At 36.2% G+C, this 23,021-nt stretch overlaps 2 protein-coding genes across 2 annotated transcripts; one reads left to right on the top strand and one right to left on the bottom strand.

Moving 5' to 3' along the window:
- Nucleotides 1-230: 230 nt before the first annotated feature.
- Nucleotides 231-3,638, top strand: LOC137745253 (benzyl alcohol O-benzoyltransferase-like). The gene is made up of 2 exons (XM_068485172.1): nucleotides 231-765; nucleotides 2,545-3,638. The coding sequence occupies exons 1-2, from the start codon at nucleotides 319-321 to the stop codon at nucleotides 3,481-3,483; spliced, it is 1,386 nt and encodes a 461-aa protein (XP_068341273.1). The 5' UTR covers nucleotides 231-318; the 3' UTR covers nucleotides 3,484-3,638.
- A 10,087-nt stretch (nucleotides 3,639-13,725) lies between these two features.
- On the bottom strand, nucleotides 13,726-14,836 carry LOC137745913 (NDR1/HIN1-like protein 3). The gene has a single exon (XM_068485946.1). The coding sequence runs from the start codon at nucleotides 14,739-14,741 to the stop codon at nucleotides 14,055-14,057; it is 687 nt and encodes a 228-aa protein (XP_068342047.1). The 5' UTR covers nucleotides 14,742-14,836; the 3' UTR covers nucleotides 13,726-14,054.
- Nucleotides 14,837-23,021: the final 8,185 nt, after the last annotated feature.

The following is a 23,021-nucleotide window of genomic DNA, read 5'->3' as shown; positions in this document are numbered from 1 at the left end:
CCGATCAAAACCCCAATGAAATTGAGTAGGAAATGGAAGTGTATGTTCCTAACAACCAATTCCAGTCAAGCCCACCATCACGTCTTTTTCGAAACAAAAGAAAAAGATATATGAAATTTACAATGCAATTTCACACCCACCCACCCAAATAATGCACACACAAAAAAAAAGTTGTAGGGCATGCCTTCGCACTTCCCATTGCCCTCTGGCGCATTATAAATAACCTCTCGAAGTTGAACTACGATAGTACACACCACACCACTACAACCTGTCTATATTCTAGTGTGATAACCACCAAAACTTTCTCTCACTCAGGAAATGGCATCTTCTCCTAATTCTTTGGTCTTCACAGTGCGGAGGCGCCAACCAGAACTGGTGGCGCCGGCAAAGGCCACGCCATATGAGTTTCGACAACTTTCTGATATCGATGACCAAGAAGGTCTTCGGTTTCAGATCCCCGTGATACAGTTTTATAAATACGATCCCTCCATGCAAGGAAGGGATCCTGTGCATGTCCTTAGAGAGGCAATTGCACAAACCTTAGTGTTTTACTACCCTTTTGCCGGTAGGCTCAGGGAGGGACCTGACCGGAAGCTCACGGTGGAATGCACGGCTGAGGGTGTCATGTTCATTGAGGCTGATGCCGACGTTACCCTAGAGCAATTCGGTGACGCCCTTCAGCCACCGTTCCCTTGCTTGGAGGAGCTTCTTTATAATGTTCCTGGTTCCGATGGGGTTCTTAATTGCCCACTCCTGCTAATTCAGGTACGATTACGTATGTACTTTATAGAAAGTAAGGACTCAAAATTTCATCATTAACATTTTTCACTCTGTACTAATTGTCTTCTGGCACTGCAAGTACGTTATTTAGTAAATGTCTTCTTATCCAAAAACAATAGACGTACGATACACATGGATTCATAAAAATGATAAAATATCAACTTAATTGTCTTCTGGCCAACAAGTTGATTACCCTGACATTAATAATATAAAAATTAAAAAATTAGAAGTGTGAACGTCAGTAAAAAATTAGAAGTGCCAAGATATATATAAAAAAACTAGTACGTGTAACTAGAATCGCTTAATAAATGTTGGTTAACGTAACTTGGTACTATAATTTAGTAATTTTTTTAGAGAATTGTTATTGATATTTCAAAATTTTCAATTTACACTTCTCATAAATGTATTTTACCTTTTTAAATATAGAAAATTAGGAGTGCAAAATGAGAATTTTAGAGTGCCAATAATAATTCTTTTTTTATAAGTGAATGTTCTTAAATACAACCTACTTGAATTTCAAATTTGATACTAATTTATTGTGATTTGTTCATAGTGTAAGTTACACCAAATTTCATCAATATTTTCGTGTAAATATAGGCCTCTTGTGGTAGGATGGATGAGATAGATTGTGATCAATTAAAATAGACTTGAGTCTAGTCCGTTGTTTGTTGTGTCAAAATGTGAGATATACAGGACTAGACATGATGGGTTATAAATCCACAATAGAGTGGGTTGTCTAACCTATTTCTATACCTGAGTTACAGGTTATGTCTTATAAATCTCTGTCAATTTAATCACATCTCTAATGTCAAATCTCATTCAACCAACCAAACGAAGCAATAATGTTATATAATTATATTTTAAGTATCTATATTGCTCTTCGTAGTAGTGGTAGTGAAATAATATTTAGGCATCCATCTCTCTCTTATTTTCAAACTTGTCATCTGTCATGTATCCATGATTAAAAGATCATGATGGTTTTTTGAGAAAGTTTCAAAATTGTAATCTATCATTCACGATAAAAATCTATGGAGAAATTTCACGTGTGTGGTCCATCACATGCATGATTGTTTGAACAATGGTTTAGGTACTAACAGTAAACTAGATGGCCAAAAGAGTATATAACATCTTGAATGTAAGCCCCAAAAGAGTATCTTGACTAGGTAGGTATAATTATATTTTATACGCAATAATTTTGTTTAAAACATAAAATTTGAACTATTTTATATGATTACGTAGGTTTGTAACTTTAAAAATGTCGGACATATGGTACTTAAAATAATGAAAGAGGATCTTGTTCGGATTTATTTGTGGAGATCTTAAGGATCTTCACATCATAGCTGTTCATCGTATATCGTATAATTAATTTTCGTGATATACTATTTGTATTTAATTTTAAATAAAAAAATTTAAATAATTTCTGATTGCACGTACATAATGAATGATTAAGATGTGAAAATCTCTAAAATCTCTATCATTTCAATCTAGATGAAATTCAAATCCTAAAATAATGTCTAAGTTGTCATCGATGAAAAATTAAATACAGACAGGTGGCATCAATATTTATCATATGTGTACACATCAGTCATTTTTGTTTTTTTCTTTTTATATCAGCTATTATTTTGGAGCAGACTACATATTATTGTCTTTTTCATGATAGTAGATAAAGTTAAGGAAACTCAGGACAATTATTGTCCTGTTTGTAGAGTAGTTTGTTGTAACGTAGCCTTCAACTAAACAGTATTTATCGTAATTCATAAACAGGTGACGCGGCTCCAGTGCGGTGGTTTCATCGTCGCCCTCCGTCTTAACCACACCATGAGCGACGCGGCGGGGCTCGTCCAATTCATGAAGGCCTTGGGAGAGATAGCGCGTGGCGCAGTTTCTCCGACCGTCCAGCCGGTGTGGCAGAGGGCGCTGCTCAATGCGCGTTACCCACCCCGTGTGACATGCACGCACCGCGAGTACGAAGAAGTGGAAGACACCAAGGGCACCATAATTCCACTTGATGACATGGTCCACCGGTCCTTTTTCTTCCGCCCCACCGAGGTGTCCGCCATCCGAAGATTTGTCCCGCAGTTCCTCAGTAAGTGCTCCACGTTCGAGGTCCTCACGGCCTGCCTCTGGCGCTGCCGTACCATCGCGCTCCAGAAAGACCCAAATGAGGAGGTGCGCGTGTTGTGCATTGTAAACGCGCGGTCCAAGTTCAACCCCCCGTTGCCGGTGGGTTATTACGGCAACGCTTTTGCGTTCCCGGTGGCGGTGACGACGGCAGGGAGGCTATGCAACAACCCATTGGGGTACGCGTTGGAGCTGGTGAGGAAGGCCAAGGCGGACGTGACGGAGGAATACATGAGGTCGTTGGCTGACCTCATGGTTATTAAGGGTAGGCCCCACTTCACCGTGGTGAATTCTTACCTTATGTCGGATGTGACACGTGCTGGGTTCGGAGAAGTGGATTTTGGTTGGGGGGAAGCGGCTTATGGTGGGCCAGCGAAGGGCGGGGTCGGGGCAATACCTGGAGTGGCTAGCTTTTACATACCGTTTAGAGACAACAGAGGGGAAGATGGGATTGTGGTTCCGATTTGTTTGCCGGCCGCGGCGATGGAGATATTTGTGAAGGAACTAGATGCCATGTTGAATGCGGATGAAGAACCGATTAGGGTTCAGAGCTCTACCAGTTTTATTACGTCTGCCCTATAGTATATGAGTATTTCTGCTCGACAACCTGTATGTCGTACTGAGTGCATGTATTTCTTTACTTTTATTTTCCGTAATTAGTTTCTTTTCTACTGTAATATGGATGTCCTTAATACTACAGATGCTTTGTGTATGAATATATTTGAACTTTCTTTGAATTTCTTCCGAGGGACTTGTAGGTTGAAGAACGTCATTGGTAACTTTGTAGACATGAAGCATATAATTCTTTTTTTTTTCTTTGTTAGCAGATGAAATGTGTAAAGGGGGAGGACGAGACCTTGTCCTATAAAGAGCTCTCCCTCCCTCATTTTAGGCAAAGGTATTCATGGATTTACTCCTTAAACTTGTAAGTTTTATAACTAGTCAATTTATTTCATTTGTTAAGTTTTATATTTTTCATCTAACATTTAGTTATTTTGTCACGTGTTGTCCATATACTGAACATACAAAGGGCTAAAACGTCCATTTGCCCTACACTAGGCCAAATTATGCTCACGAGTACTTATAGTTGTCTTCGCATATCATTGGAAACGGAAAATCAATGGTGAAAGTACTCTTATGTATTATTATTTCATCTTTTTATGTCCTAATACAAAAATGGCACACGGAGATAACATAAAAATATAACTTAAAAAGCATGATGACTTTCCTTGAAAAAATAGATGATGGCTTTGCTAGAAAAGGCAACGAGTGAGTACTTTTTCTAGAGTAAGCAAGGAATGGAGAAGACTAGTAAGTGAGAATTCTAGTCATTTAGAGGGATACTTTTCAAACTTATTAATTCTGTAAAAAAGAGAAAAGGATTGAAAACGACCAGTCACATTAGCTTTTAGTAGGAATTTTCACTAATTTTTCAGTAGCCAAGCTTTGTTCTGTTGGGTTAAGATTTTAGGGCAAATTTGGAGCAGATGGGTGGGAAGGGAGGGAAAGCAAAATTAGTTGGGGGTAGTTTTATTGCAAATTGACCTTTTTACCCTTTGTAAATTTCCTACATGGACAACACGCTGTAAAGACAATGAAATGTTGGATGGAAAATTTGAAAACTTAACGAAATGGAGAAATTGAATAATTATAAAAGTTCAAGAGAGTAATCAAGGAATGAAGAAGATTAGTAAGTGAGGCAATTCTAGTATTTTAGACGGGTGCTTTTCAAACTTATTAATTCTGTAAAAAAAAGAGAAAAGGATTGAAAAATGGCCAAACTAACGATCAGTCACATTAGCATTTTAGTAGGAATTTCCACTAATTTTTTAGTAGCCAAGCTTTGTTCTGCTGGGTTAGGAATTTAGGGGAGGGAAGGGAAGGGAAAGCAAACCTAGTTGGGGGTAGTTTTTTTGCAAATTGACTTTTTTTTCCCTTTGTAAACTTCCTTCATGGACAACACGCGGTAAAGATAATGAAATGTTGGATGGAAAATTTGAAACCTTAACAAAAGGGAGAAATTGAATAATTATAAAAGTTATGAAGAGTAATCATGGAATGGAGAAAACTAGTGAGGGAATTCTAGTCTTTTAGCGGGGTACTTTTCAAACTTATTAATTTTGTATAAAAGAGAAGAAGATTGAAAATGGGCCAAACCAACGACCAGTCACATTAGCAATTTAGTAGGAATTTCCGTTAATTTTTCAGTAGCCAAGCTTTGTTTTGCTGGGTTAGGAATTTAGAGGAGGGAAGGGAAAGGAAAGCAAAATTAGTTGGGGGTAGTTTTTTCATAAATTGACTTTTTTTCCCTTTGTAAATTTTCTACATGGACAACACAAGGTAAAGATAATGAAATGTTGGATGAAAATTTTGAAAACTTAACGAAATGGAGAAATTGAGTAATTATAAAAGTTTAAGAGAGCAATTAAGAAATGGAGAAGATTAGTAAGTGAGAGAATTCTAATCTTTTTGAGAGGTACTTTTCAAACTTATTAATTCTGTAAAAAAGAGAAAATAATTGAAAGTGGGCCAAACCGCCGACTAGTCACATTAGCATTTTAGTAGGAATTTCTACTAATTTTTCAATAGCCAAACTCTGTTTTGCTGGGTTAGGAATTTAGGGGAGGGAAGGGAAGGGAAGGGAAAGCAAAATAAGTTGGGGGTAGTTTTTTTGCAAATTGACTTTTTTACCCTTTGTAAATTTCCTACATGGACAACACCCGGTAAAGATAATAAAATGTTGGATGGAAAATTTAAAAACTTAATGAAATGAAGAGATTGAATAATTATAATAATTCAAGAGAGTGATTACTCGGCAAATATTCAGGAGGAAAATTACGCATTACAAGTTTATAGGATTAATCGGCAAATATATATATTTTTTTTCTAGATATTCCTCTCAATCTCCCTCTTACATCCCTCTCGTACAATGTAAATATAATCAACGTGATTAGTAAAGTAAAAATGGGAAAGTTATTTAGTGTGGATGTACTGCAATATATCTTTTGCATTTTTGTCTTTATATGATTTTACAATCTTATCTCATTGGTTTTTCTTTGCATCAACAATATCAAAACTTGGGGTGGGCACGGCCGGGTCGGCCCAAATGTAGTGAAACCGGACCCTATTTGTTTTAGAAGTGAAACAGGACGGGACAATATCAAATATAGGGGTGGACATGGCCGGGTCAGCCCAAATATAGTGAAACTGGACCCTATGCGTTTGGAAGTGAAACAGGACGGGACGGGACAGGTCATCATATTTTCGAAAATGGAACCGGATTTAACTCGGCCCTTTTGAAACGGGCCAAATGGGTCGGTCCCAACGGGTCCATTTCCTGATCTAATTCCAATCTGAAAAACCTAATGCAAATTTTTGAAGGCAGTGTACGAGTATTGAGTAAAGCTTGTGTTTCTGTTCTATTTCTTTATTGCACAAAATCCTAACTAGAACCAAGATGCAGAAAATCCCACATGTAGAATTTGTATCCACTTAATTCCTGACTAGAACCACATGCAAAAAAACCCAAATCAAGTAAAACTCGACATATCTCCTTAGAGGTTATCTTGAAGGATCTCAAACTACAAAAAAGCAGACTAGGATCAACGGAGATGGTCATGTGGGTGGGAAGGACCTCGATCGATGGAAACGGGGATGAAACTCAATCGACGAAGAACATACAGAAACAGCGACGAAGCAACGACGACTGGACTGATAGGGATGAGAGTTGGTCTGGGGCTGTACAGCTACACACTATGTGACTCTGTTGAGGAATTGAAGGAGGGTGGAGATTAAATGGAAGAAAGGTTGGACCACTAAAAAAAGGATCAGGATCCTTTCCTGATCCTTGTATGAGGATCCTCATGACCAAGGAGTGTGAGCCGTTGGATGAAAATCCAATGGCTACAAACAGGGGGTCCCTTTAAAGTTATAATAATTATAGCTGTTGGATTTTTATCCAACGGCTCACACTCCTTGGTCATGAGGATCCTCATCCTTGGATCAGGAAAGGATCTTGATCCCTAAAAAAAAGCAATGAGACAATCTGAGCCATTAAGGGCAAATTAAAGGAGTTGACCAAGGAGGGATGCCAAGACCATCCAAAAGAGATGTCAAATTTAAAATTTAAAATTCAAATTTGAAAGCTTAAGTAGTACTTTCGTATATTTTAAACTATTGATCTCCAACCGATATGTCAAATTTTAAATATAAAATAATAATTCATATGTATTCTCTTTGCATTGGGAATGAAAAGAAACAAAAGAATAATGGTTTAAACAATAAAAAATTAATAAAAATTATTTAATAATTAATTAAACAAATCTGAATGTGCTGTCAAATTTAGCAGTAAGGGGGAGAGATGTCAATCCATGTTATACCACATTAGATTTGGCTTCTCAGTTGAAAAACATTAATGCTGTTTTTTGTTACCTTTATTACTGATATTTTGACATCTCTTTTGGAGATGTTATGAGGCGACAAAAGTACATGTTGGAAATGTGCGCTACGAAAGTTTTTGGTTGGAGTTTTTTTCACAAAAATCCCATCGGTGGAGGATATTAGACACAATTTAAATTTTGTCGTTAGATAAGATCTGTGACGACAACTCAATTGGCCGTTATAAATAACCTAAGCGACTAAATTATTTCATCACATTAGAACTTGACGAAATAGTTCGCGATAAATAAAATAATCGTGGATGAATTGAACTTTTGGTTTAAAAAGAGTTCACTTCTATAATAGGTTTGGACGAAAGAATTTGTCGAAGGCAACAAATTATTTTGTTGCAAAAATACTTAAGATTTAAAATAAATAACTTCATGCGTTAACGGGAAGTAGAACCTTAATAGCGTGTTTATTAACCCATAATCGGAATGAGAATAAGAAATCCAATTCCGATTACGGATTATACATGTGTTTACTAAAATTGGGAGGAATCAAAAGTGCGTGAGGCCCACACAAACAATGGAATCAAATTCCTGAAATTGAAGGATTTGGATTTCCAACATATACAAGTTATTTGGATTCCGAATTGCCCAAGCAATTGGAATGATAATTATTTTCCCTTTATACCCTCACTTATTTTCATTATTTCCAAGATTATCCTTTTAACCTAGGTTTATTTTTCTTTTCACCCAGCTCATTTCTATCTTCTCTCAGCCGCAGGCCTCTGTCCTCTCTCAACCGCGACTCTCGTCACAATTACGGATAGGTAAATTCTACTTCTTCTGCGTTTTTATCTCTGTGCTCATAGAGCTCGATGAATATCAGCGTTTCGCTGCTCGTTTCTTGCGCGTTTCTTTCTTCTCCGCGATGGATTTTCTTTCCAGGATTTCGTGCAATTTTTTTTTTTTCCAATTTTCTTCTCTTTTTATTTTTATTTTTTGGTGTGCGAAAAACTTGAGAGTGAAATAGGGGGAGAGAGAGAGAGAGAGGGAGAGAGAGAGAGTGAAAGAGTGAAAAACTGAGAGAGTGAAAGAGGAGTTTTTGTTTGTTTTCCTTTGAGCTTACCGTCTGAGGAATCAAAGAATCATTTTATATTTTTTTTCCAGAAGAGGGGAGTGGAGGAGGAGGACTGGAGGAAGCAGAGCTCAGACTGTGAGTTGGGTTTTGCTCAGATTTCTTGCTTGTGCATCAGGTATGCTTCTTCTAGCTGCTCTATTCTCTCTCTCTCTCTCTCTCTCTCTCTCTCTCTCTCTCTTTCTGTACTTTTGGAATGGTTTTTCAGTGTTTTGCGCTTGAATCTCAGATTTGCATTGCTTGTTCTGTAGTGGGTTGTATTTTGTTTTCCCATTAAATTTGAAATGGGAGGAATAATTAGCTGGTTTGCTCAATTGTAGAAGACAAAGTTTGCCAAAGTAATGTTCTTGCAGAAAGATTTTTTTAATAGTTTTGAGTTTCTGGCGTTTATGGGAAACTGCTGGTCTGCTTTTAGGGATTTGGTTAACTGAATGCGATGATATTTGCAAAGATTGGGAGAAAAATGATGGATTCCTTAAATGGGGTTCCTTTAGATTTCGATTTGGGTGTGCTCAAAAGTGTGAGATTTTGTAGCTATTCACATTGCTTCTATTAGGGGCTCATTGCGTATTCAGGTCAACTTCCATTCCCTGGTATATGTGACAACAAAATGGATATTAAACACCTAAAGCTATTGCAAAGGAACTTTGAACTACAATTTGTGTTGTGTAAATTATGTTATCACTCTATCAACAACGGGGAGAAAAGTTAGAGGATTGTTTTAATTTACCAAGTTCATGTGGAGAAAGTCCTCAATCTTAGTATTAGCAAATAACCTATTAGTCGAAGGGAAATAAGATAACCAGTAAGTAAATTTTTGTAAATATTTGAACAAATCTGTTTGGAATTCAGGGCATTGTTCATGCTCCCTGTATGTAAATTTTTGTGACTGATTGTGTTCTGTAATGTTAATTTATTTCAGTTTGCAGATGTGTTTATTAACTTGTTCATTGAGGTCCTCCATGAAATTTTTTTTCTTCATTATTTTGTGTAGACTAATGGCTTGTCTAAGTTTGTCCACAAAGAAGAAATTACATGCTGCGTTGAATGTGTTGATTGTCTATCTTCGAACTATATTTGTTGCATGTGCTACTTCTTGTTTCTATTCTTGGTATCGTTTCCAAAAGTGCCTTAGAAGTCCCTCACCTTGTCAAACAGTTATAAGAGTTTACAAGCAATTAGAATACTTACATGATTTAATTTATGAGAGTGATGTGACATGTATTGTTGAACTACAAATGGATAGACGATCCTTTCATAGATTATGTAAAGTTCTTGTGACTAGAGGACAACTACGAGCTACTCGAAATGTGTCTATAGAGGAGATGGTTGCATTTTTTTCTATACATTCTTGCACACCAATCGCACAATTAACCACCACTTTAGAAGGTTTGGTCGAACAATTAGTAAGTATTTCCATGAGTGTATTAAAGCAATGATTCGATGCCAAAAGGATTTATGGCAAACACCTGAGCCTATCCCTGAGAACTCAACCAACACAAAGTGGAAATGGTTTAAGGTATGTAGTATCTACATGCCTACACTACTCAGTAATTACTAGCTTTTTATTTCATAGTTTAGTTTGTTAATTTAGCGTCCTATATACTATGGAATTGCTTAGGTGCACTAGATGGAACACCTGTTAAGGTGCATGTACCAGAATGTGATAAACCAAAGTATAGCACAAGGAAAAATGAAATAGCAATGAATGTTTTGGGAGTCTGCACTCCAGACATGTAGTTTATATATGTTTTACCTGGATGGGAAGGGTCCGTACATGATGGTCGAGTTCTTAGAGATGCTGTGACTAGGAGAAATGGATTGAAAATCCCTAATGGTAACACTGACAACTTTTTTTAGTAATTAAAATTCTTAGCTTTTGAATTGCAAGTGATATAAAGTTGTAAGTTTGACAATTTAATTCTTTGTCAACAATAGGTTGTTACTATGTAGTTGATGGTGGTTACACAAACGGAAAAGGTTTTCTTGCACCTTATAGACGAAGTCGTTATCATCTGAATGAGTGGAGAGATGGTTATCGTCCTACGACACCAGCTGAGTTTTTTAATATGAAACACTCCAGTGCTCGGAATATCATTTTAATTCCTCCTCAAATCAATTCATCCTCAATTTGAATACAGATTAGTAAACTTGCTATAAGAGCGTCCAAAGTTGGGCTAATCTAGCACAAAGACAAAACACTAAATTAGAGAACGAACTTCAGTTTGCTCCCCTAATGATAGGCTTACACACTTGTATTCTTGCTTAACGAAAGATTAAACTGGTAAATTTGTAATGATCACGAACGGTTAAAATACTACCTAATTATCAATTTATATTTTAGTGAAAGAGTTGTATAATATTTGGTTAAAAGATTTTAAAGAGCCTCTTAGAGATGCGCTCATCTCATGCTAGGGTGCTTATTTTGGGTAACCAAAGTTTCAACTAAATTTGAAATATTTTTGGATATAGAATTTAAATGATTGGGCCTTTTCTCCTTCTTTTTTGGTCAACCCCATAAATCTTTTGGACTCCTAATGTCAAAGGTTATACCACGGCTTTGGGCCTCAGCGTTGGGTTTGGGTGCTAAACCAATGAATATAACGAACAAAAAGAAAGAACCTTTACATGCAGCTTTAACCAAATTAGTTCTGTGGTTTTGATAAAAAGAAATTCAAAAGAAGAAAAATAACCCAAATTTAGATGGGTTATTCTCAAATTTTTTAACAACTTAATGCCATCTCACAACCCACTCACTAGAATTTGGAAAAACATTTAGGTAATCAGGTATTATATTTCTCTTCAAGTGATTTGTAGCCCAGTTGATTAAGAGTAGTTGTATTTGCATTCAAGGTTCCGTTTCGATTTCGTTCCATGTAGTTTAGTGTAGTATACTATCATTTGTTAAAAGAAGATGCTATATTTCTTTAAGGAACAAGACATATGTACAATAGAAAACTAACGAAAAGGATCTTACAAACTTTTTATTTTAATCCAAAACGCGTAATAACTTGTTTTTTTAATTATAAAAACAAATTGTAATATTCGATCAACTTCTCGCAACCGCATAAACATAGTGAATCAGCGGCAGCCTTCATTAGAATATCCCATGTGATTAAATAAATATTGATTAAGTGAAATTATATTGCGAGGTTATTTTCATTAAAACACTTCAGGTAAGCGGGTCAAAAGCAGGGTGATTTTATCCTAAGGGGCTCAATGTAATTATGAGTGAAACACCAATGTTGTGTCGGCCGAGTATTCAGCCGCAGTAAATAAACAAACTACGATATTATGTCGTCACTTAATATAACGGTCTAATTCATTTTCACGTATAATGAGAGGTCTTAGGTTCAATTCTCGCCAAAGGTTAATTTGAATCACATTATTGGTAGCACATCCCTCTCCCCCTTAGCTTAGATAAGAGTAATGTTAGGGATCAAATTTGTAGACTAAATAAACAAACTAAATGAGGTGTCACCAATAAAAAAATAAGCACATTTATTAACGATTAAGTAATAATCTAATAACCAACTTTCATGTCATTCAGTTTACAAATTGAGTCTCCCTAGCATTACTCGGGTAGATAATATCATTTGTTAAAAAAAAGAAAAAAAAAAGAAAAGGAAACGACGATACCATGTCAAGGTTAAAGATACGGACAAGTAAGGGAATGAATTTTTTTTCTGGGGGATCAATTGTTTATGGGAATAGAATAAGGGAACTGTTATTAGCACTCTACAAATCCTACACTTCTCCCAAATGTATTTTTATTTCTAACAATAGAAAGTTTAGGGTGCACAATAAGATTTTTGAAGTGCCAATAACAATTTTCTAGAATAATAAGGATAATGCTATTCACACTCATTTTTACTTCTCACATACACTTGTTAATATTTAGTCATTATTCTTTTTCAATTCATCTGATATAACGGCTCAAAATTAAAAAAATATGTAAAAAATAAAAATGAGTGTGTGAATATCAATACTTGAACAATAATGGTACAGACTATAAAATCAAGGCTTAATTTTTCTTTTGTCTCTTTGCTATGATTTCCGGCCGCTGAATTTTGACCCTTTCTCAGTAGTTTCTCTATCTTCCCATTTGCTGATTAATTTTTTGTTCAGGCAATAATATTAAAACTTAAAATAAGGTAAATATACTATAGCAAATATGCATATCAACCTAACAGAGAGGCAAATGACCAAATTGACCAATATGAACGTGGTATCAGCAGAAATTTGTTCCTCAATATTCAATGAGGAGGTAAGATTTTAAGCGTCTTTTCACATTATATGTAATTTTCGTTGAAGGAGTCACACAACAAATAAAGGGCATTTTTATAAAATAAAAAAAAATTAATTGTGATTAGGATTGAATATATATAATAAGCATGTATTACCTTAATGAATAAGCATTCACGAATTCTTCCCCCCTGTTCCATTGAAACAACGAAAGCTAGCCACCAAACTATGTCTACCAAGTTGTTTTTAATTAATATGAAAACATGAGAAGACAATTATAGTTTATAAGTATGTTAAGTCAAATCTGCAGTCGGTAAGAGTTCGCAGAAGTTTTAGAAAGATTATCTTTTTCGATACATATGATATTTTACACTAAATTAATCTAAACTATAAAGATAAAGACTCGAATTTAAGTACATAGGATGAAATACACCGCTCTAGAAAGTTATAATTTTTTAACATTCAATCTTTGATTAAGTTCTGACCGAATCAACTATTTCATTTTGTACAAGCAGAGCAAGGAGTACTGCTATATTCGACTTCGACTTACAATGTGCTGTCTCCTCTTTCGGCAAAATTAGCCCATGTGACATAGAATAAGTGGCCGAAGAGACGAGACAGCTAACATGAGTCGCCAATGCTCAAGAAAATACTTCCCTATATATCCATTTTAGTGTGTTTCTGTTATCTCTCTGTTCGTGTAACTATTCACATTAAGAGAGTTTCTTTAAAAACATTGAAATCAGAATAAGTAAGTTTCTCCATCGTGATGGTAAGTATTGATATCTGTTGATTGAAGTGAACATTACATAGTATATAACTCACCAATCAACGGTTCACAATTCTAATTAGATTGCATGCGTTCGCAATTCATTTATTATTTTAAGTTTTATTCCAAAGGACAATATTCAACCGTTAAGAATTAGAAATGGTAAGAGATTTTAGTGGTGGATTATCTTTTTCGAAAGAAATGAAACGTTGAACAAGTGTAACTAAAACATCAATTTGATAACCATCACGGAAAGCAAAAGTCTAACAACTAAAAATAATCCATCAATATTTATTTATGAACATGAACGTTGAACAAGTGTAACTAAAACATCAATTTCAAAACCATGCATCACGGAAAGCAAAAGTCTAACCACTAAAAATAATCCATCAATATTTATTTATGAACATGCGTAACCAAAGTAGGTATCAAAAGTAATCATATAATCATCTCTGTATATATGAGAGCTACCTAGTAACGTAATAATAATGCCAAAAACAAAAAAAACAAAAGAATAGTAGCAGAAATTAAAAAAAAAAAAGAAAGAAAAAAAACCGAAAACTGAATGAACAACAAGATATATGAACTCGATCGATCAATCGTAGGCTGTGAAGATTGATTAGAAGTAATCAACTTTGCACTTTTTAGTCTGGAAAGTGCCGACTGAATTTCCGTTCTGAGTCAAGGGAACCTTCAAGTCGCATTCAATCTTGGGCTTGAACTTGCCGGTCTTGATCGATCCGAGTTTGAACCGAATCCGAAGATAAATCTTCAAATCGATCTCGTAAATCCCAGTACTCTTCTGCTGATTGTACTCTGAAAGCGCCTTCGAGTCTACAAACACTTGCTGGCCTTGGAACACGGGGTTCAACACGTTCGTTTTCTTATGCCCTTGGTAAAAGGGCGTCAAGGTAACCGTGCTGAACCTTTGATCCTCGTAAAAGGCCCGGGTCTCGATGCGATCGTAGTAAATACCGATCTTCTTGTTGGGGTTTCGGATGGTGAGGTTGACGGCGAGGTCGTAGTTGAGGGTGTTGTCGTTGGAGAAGTTGAACTGCGTGAGAGTGGCGTCCGTGACGTGGAACTTGACACGGTTAGGGCGGACGATGAGCCAAAAGATGAAAAACGCCAAGCCCAGGATGACGACGGCGGTCATGATGAGCTTGAAAACAAGGCCGAAGATGCAGCTGCAGCAGCAGCTGAGGCATCCGCTGCCGCCGCGGCCAGGGCGGTGGTAGGACTGGGATTTGGGAGGGATTGAGGGGCCGTAGTAGGCCCCGTTCAAATGGGCTTGTTTCTCTGACATAGCGGAGGACGTCGGAGGAACAGCAAACAATTTGTAGGGAATAGAAAGTAGTGAAATGGGTGTAGCTGAGAAGAATGAGAGATGAGACGGTGAAGCGTGGTGTGGGTATATATAAGGGAGGAATGCGGCGAGGCCGCGTGGGGAGGTGGCAACACAACGCGGTTGCTTTAGAAGGCGGAAGTGGTACGTTTTGTGTGCGCGGGAATTCTCTGTTTGAGAGACTATCAGCGTGTGGAGGGATGGTGATTTGTTAGCAGTAGAGAATTGAGGTGGTTCCACGTAGCTTCCTTGATTGACTTTTGCTGTTATCTGCTTCTACCCAACTTCAATTTGATAATGATTATCAGGGCCCCAAGGGGCCAAGGAATATTTATCAATGAAACCTCTAGCTAAATACGTTTTTTCAGTTTACCAACAAGCCAAAGTTTTGACACCATTGCTTTCTCCGAACTTGAATTTTAACTTTTAACATTTGATCAGTATGTGCAATGACAAACGTTTGAGTGTTTGAGTTCTAAAATCAATTACTATAAAACACAGAGTTCGATATCTAATTATGGTTGATTTATCAATATATATATAATGAATAAATAAAATATCACTTTTTTGACCACTTCCTACTGGTGCCTTGTTACGAATTCATTCATTATTGTTTAATCAATGATATTTTCCATTGAAGATTGGATCATTTTATATAAAAAAAAGTATGGTATTTTCATTTATTGAATAAAGGCCCTTATATAGACATATTTATAGACTATTCAAACTAGGTTTAAAAATATTGCAATACAATATAATTAACTGCAAAACCATAAAAATATTTTAAGCACTTTGTTGAAAGTCGAGCTCACTAAAAATGCAAGATTACAAGGATTAATATATCGACTAAAATCATGTTACACTGAGAATATGTGAAAAAATTAAACTCTCAAATCGCATTGAAATAGATAGTACCATGTCCATAGATCTAACCATTCTACAACTTGCCTCTTTATATAATCTTTTGGTGTATAATATATTAATTAATTGCATTTTGTAACCGAAAAAATAAGTAATTAGTGGAACTTGTATAGAAAATCTTTGAACTTCTGCTTAAGTTGTTGGCTAGATAAAACTCATGCTTGACGTTTTTGTTTCTGTTTGGTTACTTAAATGCTAAAATGAATCTTTTTTTTTTTACACCAAGAAAACAATACTAATTGTTTTGCCTATTTAATATATCTGTGAGAATGTGAAGATAAAGTCCCACATCGGTGAAAGACTAGGCCATGCAAAAGCTTATAAGGAGTTGAGCAATATAGACCTGAACTTTCTTCATGCTATCAAAGTAGGTCGACCCACGTGTAAAGCCCAACGGCCGCACATGCTCCACGATATTCAATGAGCCAAATGACCACCCATGCTCCACATCATCCAATTTGTGTTGTTCACGTGTTAAGCTTGAAATCTGCCACATGTGAAAGAGCATGTGAGAATGTGACGACAAAGTTGCACATCGGTGAGGGACAAGACCATGTAAAAGCTTATAAGGAGTGGTGCTACTTCTCATATTACCTATTAATTTTAAGAAAAACTAATGGAAAGGACTTGAAAACTTTAAGTTTTAACGATAACGACAAAATAAAGGGTAAAGTGAATAGCACCATGATTGACTTTTTAATGTAAAAATATGATTTTTTTGTTAAAATGAATAATACCGTCTTTTCATTAAAACTCTTTTAATTTTATTGTGAAATCTTAACTTTCTCCCTTTTAAACAAAGATAGCAAAGCAAATGGTTTTTTCACAGCAGCTTGTTTTAGAAAATGATCAAGTTTTGTGGAACAACCCGCAAATTACAGTAACCATGTAAGAATTTTCATTAAGCTGATTAGATAAACAATGCATAAAGAAAAAGAAGCAATATAAACAATGATACACTCAATTCAAATGAAAGAGAAAAGTGCTCCAACGGCCATATGTGGCGGCTGCCTTGAAAACAACGTAAAAAGAACCAATTTTTTTAAGGAGTTTTAACAAAATATTTCTAGTACTGTTCACTTTTAACATTAGGGACATTTTTACTTTAAAAAGTCGCTTCTAGTACTATTCACTTACAACACCTTTTTGTCATTTTGGTTAAAACTCAACCAAAAGTTTTCAAGCCATTTTCATTAATTTGTTTGTTTTTTTTTTTTTTTTAAGCCATGTTAGAATTAGGTCACATGTGAGCTAAATTTTATATTAATTTTGGAGCTGGAAAGACTTATAAGATATTTTAGCCTCCTCCTAACCATTATTTTGTGATTTACTGGTATCATAAATTAAATTCAGAACGTGTCATTTAGAAATATTAGCCTGAAATTTTATTTTGTGATATTTGGTAATGTGAATTTAGGTGGAGACACATGTATGACGCACAAGCTATACACAAAGTCTATCTCCATTCTCCATGGGTGTTGAATTTTATGGCAGAATACTATAGATTTGACAATTAAGTAAATTATGCATTGCCAAGTTCATCATCACTTTTCGTAAATAACTTGTTCACAGTTATTTGCGGCCAAGTCCGACTATTTGAAATCATGACATGTGACATGTATCGATCCATGCCTTTCTTTCTTTCTTCTCTTTCACAAGATTATTAGAACAGTGCATTTGACCTAATTTTCAGACTGATTGGGTCAGTATTAGGGGATTCCAGCTCTAGTTCGACTATTTTCTTCTAGTTCGGTTTCGAAAAAATTTGGAATTTCAACGTCCGTTACGATTCATGAACTTGGTATATATTTTCCAAAAAAATAAAACTAAAAAGTTGTCAATGTTGCATCAAAGTGGTTTACAAGGCAGAATCACATCAAGTTCAAATAAAAACAAGAAACTCAAAATGGCAAAATTTTCACACTGGACCAAATCCACACAAACAAAATTCAAAACGAACAAAAGGTCCTTACCTGGCAACCATGACTGCAAACAACTGAATAAGGATAGAAGGAATATCCTTCAGAAATTGGGTGGCTAAGATTTTAAGAAAATGAGAAAAATTACAAGGAGAATTTTAAGAGCAAATTGAATTGGAAAACATAAAAAAGGTGATTGCATGCTCAAATCTGAGCATACTTAACTTTTGGACTTTCTAATTTAGATTGTGTAAAACAGAAAACAACACTCTTATATGAATCCATCAGAATTTGTTAACGCGAGCCCAACACATGTGGGCTTACTTGACTTTTGTAATTAGGGTTCCTACGATCTTGTAGTTTTTTTACTCGAAAAGGAAATCAATTAAAGGAAGAAATCCTGAACAACAAATACTATTACAATCAAACATAAAAGCAGTAAAAAGTCGTAATGGAAGGGTCCTATCTCAAATATCCATATTGGAGAGAGATAAACCCACATTATTTATAGCATCAACCATGAAGTTTGCTTCAGGATATATGTGCTTTCATGTCACACAATGAAAGGAGGAAGCTAACCAACGGATGTCTTCAACGGTCTTGAATTCTCCAAGGGACACCATATCTGCACTCCATAGCATCAATAATTAACTTAGAATCTCCTTCCACGGAAATTCTTGAGAAACCTTTTTGTTTTGGAAACTTGAGTGCATCTCTTAAAGCAAGCACTTCAAATACCGTTATATTATATTCATCCCATGATCTGGCTTCAGTCACCGTTGTAGTCCCTAATTCTCTTATAATTAGCTCCAGCCACCTCCCTATCTCCATCAATTTCTAGTAACTTAAACATCAGAGATCCATTGTCCAAACACCCCCTACCTTGTGGGTGCATGAGGCTTTGGCCTTGATCAAAGGTGTTTATTTGTTTTGTAGGTACAATTTCATCAATACTGAATACAGTAGAAATTTGTTACCACATAATTGACTCCACGAGTGGTACACTTGAGAGTGGTTCCAAGTGAAGGGACGTGTTGAATAAAAAGTCTCACATCATACATTTCACAAAATAGATCACAACTTATATCAATAGTTCCACTTTTAATCGTATCAAGTCCTTTTGCATAAAAATTCCACTTATTGATTGCATGAGCGATTAAGTGAGGACAATATTGATGCGATTAATGGTATACTAACTTTCATTAATACCAGTCTCTCTAAAACTTTAGACACAATTTTCCTTCAATAAGTTAATTAATTTTATATGTAGTTTATATATGTTAATTTATACTAACTTTCATAAATACCAGTCTAATTTATGCAAACTTTCCTGATACCGAAGACGTTGTGTGATGAGTTGAGTCAAATGGTGGCACAATTTTGGTGGGGGAGAAATCAAGGGCAACGGAAAATATATTGGGTTAGTTGGAGGAAAATGTGCAAACCTTAAAGTGAAGGAGGTTTGGGGTTCAAGGATTTGTATACGTTCAACTTGGCATTGTTGGCAAAGCGGGATGGCGCATACTACAACATCCCGAGTCCCTAGTTGCTCAGATTTTCAGGGCTCGGTACTTTTCTCAGGTTGGCTTTATGCATACTCCAGTAAAGTCGAATGCTTCCTATATTTGGAGGAGTATTGCTGAAGCACGTGTAATTCAGTTGGATGCGAGGTGGCGTGTGGGTGATGGGAGGAGTATCAATGTTTGGGAAGATAATTGTCTGCCAAGACAAATTTTTTTCAAGGTTATCAGCCCAATTCCAGCTGGTATGGATGCTTCCTTTAAGGTCAGTAACCTAATTTTGGAAGATGGAACTTTGTGGAATGAGGAGCTGATCACTGCCCTATTTTGGGAGGAGGAGGCAAGGTTGGTTGGGAGCATACCATTTAGTTTGTTGAAACCACCGGATATAATTATGTGGAATGCAGAACCAAATGGGAAGTTCACTACGAAAAGTGCGTACCATATTGCTCGTACGAATGGAGTGGGAAATGGTAATAGTCCTGGAGCGTCTGAAATTGGCAGCGACATCAAATTGTTATGGAAAGCTCTTTGGAGGGCGTGTGTTCCTGGGAAGGTGAAGCTTTGTGTCTGGCGAAGTTGTTCGAAGGCTTTACCAACGGGGGCAAGTTTACAACAACAGAAGATTCTCACCGACGCTTTTTGTGCTTTTTGTAATGGCGGCATAGAAACAATAGAACATGCTTTGAGGGATTGTCCAAGATCGGCAAATATTTGGTTTTCTAGTCCATTGGATTTTCGAGTGCATGAAGTGAGAAATTTGGGATGGGTGGATTGGTTAGTGCGTCTGACCTCATCACTGGCAAGGGAGAGTTTTGATCTTCTTTTAGTTATGATTTGGAGTTTTGGAAGGGGAGGAATGACATTATCTGGCACGGTCTTGCGGAGAACCCTCAGAATATTCACTACAAAAATATTTCATGGCTGCAAGAATTTAAAAGATGGCATGGGAAGGAAAACTCGGGCAGAAAATCTGCGGGTATGGTGAGGTGGAAGACACCAGTGCAAGGATGGATGAAGTGCAACTTTGATGGAGCTTGGGACGAGCAGCGTGAAGTATAGGAGGAGTTTGTGTGGTGGTGCGGGATGATACAGGTCAGTTTTTGGCTGCGGTGGTGAAGAAGATTGATGGAATTTCACCACGGAGTTGGAAGCTGCTCGCGCTGGGGTTATGTTGGCACGGGAAGTCAATGCCGCAGCAGTGGAACTCGAGGGGGATGCCACGGTGGTCCTCTCGGCTCTCAACAATCTCGCCGCAGAGGATACATCTTCGATGGGAAAGATCGAGACTTACTTATTCGTGGATGGCTCTTTAAAGAAAAGGTTCTAGTTCGATCCACTAGCACACAAAGAATAACATAGAGGAGAGGTGTACCAGATTATGACACTACCCGGTTTGTCATGATTAGGTTGGAGTTTCTTTCAAGATAAGATGAAGGAAATAGGGGTGAGCTTGCCATCAAATTGGTCTCCCGAAGAGTTTACTCGGATGGTGATTGGGGACGAGGAGGAATAACTTGACTTTCTTTTGAATCTTTATCCGCAAAAGTGGGTAGGTTATTCTATTTGCATTCACTGATAAAAAGCATCCCCGAGCACTTACTATTCACAACAACGCATTCTTAGAGCACGGTTGGGACTTTCCAGTAATCAAGGAAGATTGTGGTTTGAAGAACCTCTGATATTATTATAGATCTCACTATGGAGGATAATTTATCTTTGTAATTTAGGTGCAGGATGCTTTTTTTTCCTTTAACCGGATTGAAATCCTCAACAAAGTTTTTATTGAGGCCTAGTAATTTGCACCATATTCTGCATATATTGTAAAAACTCCAATTTTCTTAAATGAATATCGTGCTTTGAACTAAAAAAAAATAATATTATTCTCTACTTATGAGTAAAAAGTTTGACTTTTTATGAATGAAGAATCCAAATCTCCCATCCCAAATATTGTTGTAAAAAAGAGAAAAATTCCTCGTCTTTGAAGCCGCCATTGGGTCCTAATAAGTTTATTGGGCCCGAAACCACCCAACTAGAAACGTACAGATCAAAGGGGTCCAACCTACAACTCAGCAAGCAAACCAACCCTAAGATCTTTTGGAGAGGATTGAAATAAAATGTGATTTTTGGTTGCCTTAGTCTTTTCTTACGTAATTAATGAGATTTAATTGCCACTAATTCTGTTGCTGTTGGCATGTCATCGTGTTTATTTGATTTAAACACGTTTTAGTCCAACACCAGGAAGCCTTATGTAGTTCAACTGGAAATCCAAGCAGCCCAGATCCTCCTTTTCAGGCCCTATATATGTGAATTCCCAGGCATCATATTTTCACAAATACATATAGTTAATTCGGGTAGCACTATGTAAATAGTGAATTATTATAGTGCACACTTCTACCTGTTACGTTTTGGCTTCAAAACGCCCTACCCTTTTAGGGTAATAATTTTGCTTCTTTTCATCTATCATTATATATATGGTGGAGGAGCCGTTGAGTGAAGAGGTTTTTTTATTCGAAATTATACTGAATTTTTTTTCTTCTATGAAACTGAGTTTTGAGAAACTTATTTGTGGGTTGCCGATTAAATCAATGGTTGTCTATCAACGTTGGAAAACAAAATTTGTTTATGCTTTTTAATTAAATCAAACAAAATCAACATAGACCAAAATCTTATGGAGGCAATATATTCATTGTATCTTGAGTAATCGTGAAGAGCTTGAGAGAACATGCAATCATGTGATTGGTTTGACGTGTATGCGACACTCGTTAGTACGCCCACGCTTCAACAATGTCAAATTTCCAGAACAGTCTAACATGCATTGCGTGCATTAAGGCACCTCCCTTCTTGGAAGCTCCATTAAGCTTTTCTTTCGGATTATTTAACATAAACGAAAGTCCCTTTCCATCCCCCTCCCTCCATTATTAGGGGTTTATGAAAAGGACCACCACTCCTACTACCATGTGGAGGATATAAAACCACCCCCAAACCCATCCAAGTTTCCTAATAATCCTCCCCACCCTGGCTAGCTACTTGCATTAGGTTGTACGGAGAGAACACTGCTTTAGTTAACTTGATTAAACTAACAGTATTTAACTTAATTTTAAACTCGATTACAGTAGTGGAAGCACACTACTTGAGTTAACTAGACCAAGTTCAAATCTCCGGTAAAATATAAATTTATAAAAGTATTTTTTTTATCTTTAAATAAACGCATGAAGCCCAAGCCATGCCCCATCACCACATACTTTGTAGAGGGCCACTCATATAGTCATAAGTACAAGCAAACATTTATCACATTCAACATAAACTGTATACTTTTATGCACTCAATATTCTTCTCCTTGGCTTCTGGCCATTTTTAGGCCTTTCTTTGTACTATCACTTTTTTTAATAAGAAAATCATGCTCTAGAGTTCAATTATTTCCCCAAAAAACTTGTTTTCTCCAACTTCTCACAAGAAAATGAGATGGACTACATATAATAAGACCATTCCCATGTGAGAGAATCAGAAAAAATGTTGAGGAAAAAGTTGGCGAAGAAGACTTCTCCAGCTAAGTACTATAACTAAATCAGTAAAAGGAAGGCTAATTAATTAAAAAAAAAAAAATATATATATATATATATATATAACAAAAGTCAGAAAGTGAGAGAGAAACAATAAAATAGAAATTAGAAAATGACTGAACAACAAGCAACAATAGAAAATTTTAAATGGGCATTTGAAAATGAAATAAAATGACATTGACACCCCAACCTCCACTTGCTCCCAAGTTGCTATGTGCCCAAAAAAAAAAAAATGCAGGATTGGGAAAAAAAAATGCAGGATTATTGATTTCATATTATATTAATAAAACTATAAAAATTATAAAACTTAAAATTCAA

The sequence above is a fragment of the Pyrus communis genome, chromosome 9 (genome assembly GCF_963583255.1).
Source record: "Pyrus communis chromosome 9, drPyrComm1.1, whole genome shotgun sequence".
NCBI classification, from domain to species: Eukaryota; Viridiplantae; Streptophyta; class Magnoliopsida; order Rosales; family Rosaceae; genus Pyrus; species Pyrus communis.
The sequence above is the reverse complement of the archived record's forward strand: the minus strand, read 5'-3'. Positions and strand labels throughout refer to the sequence as shown.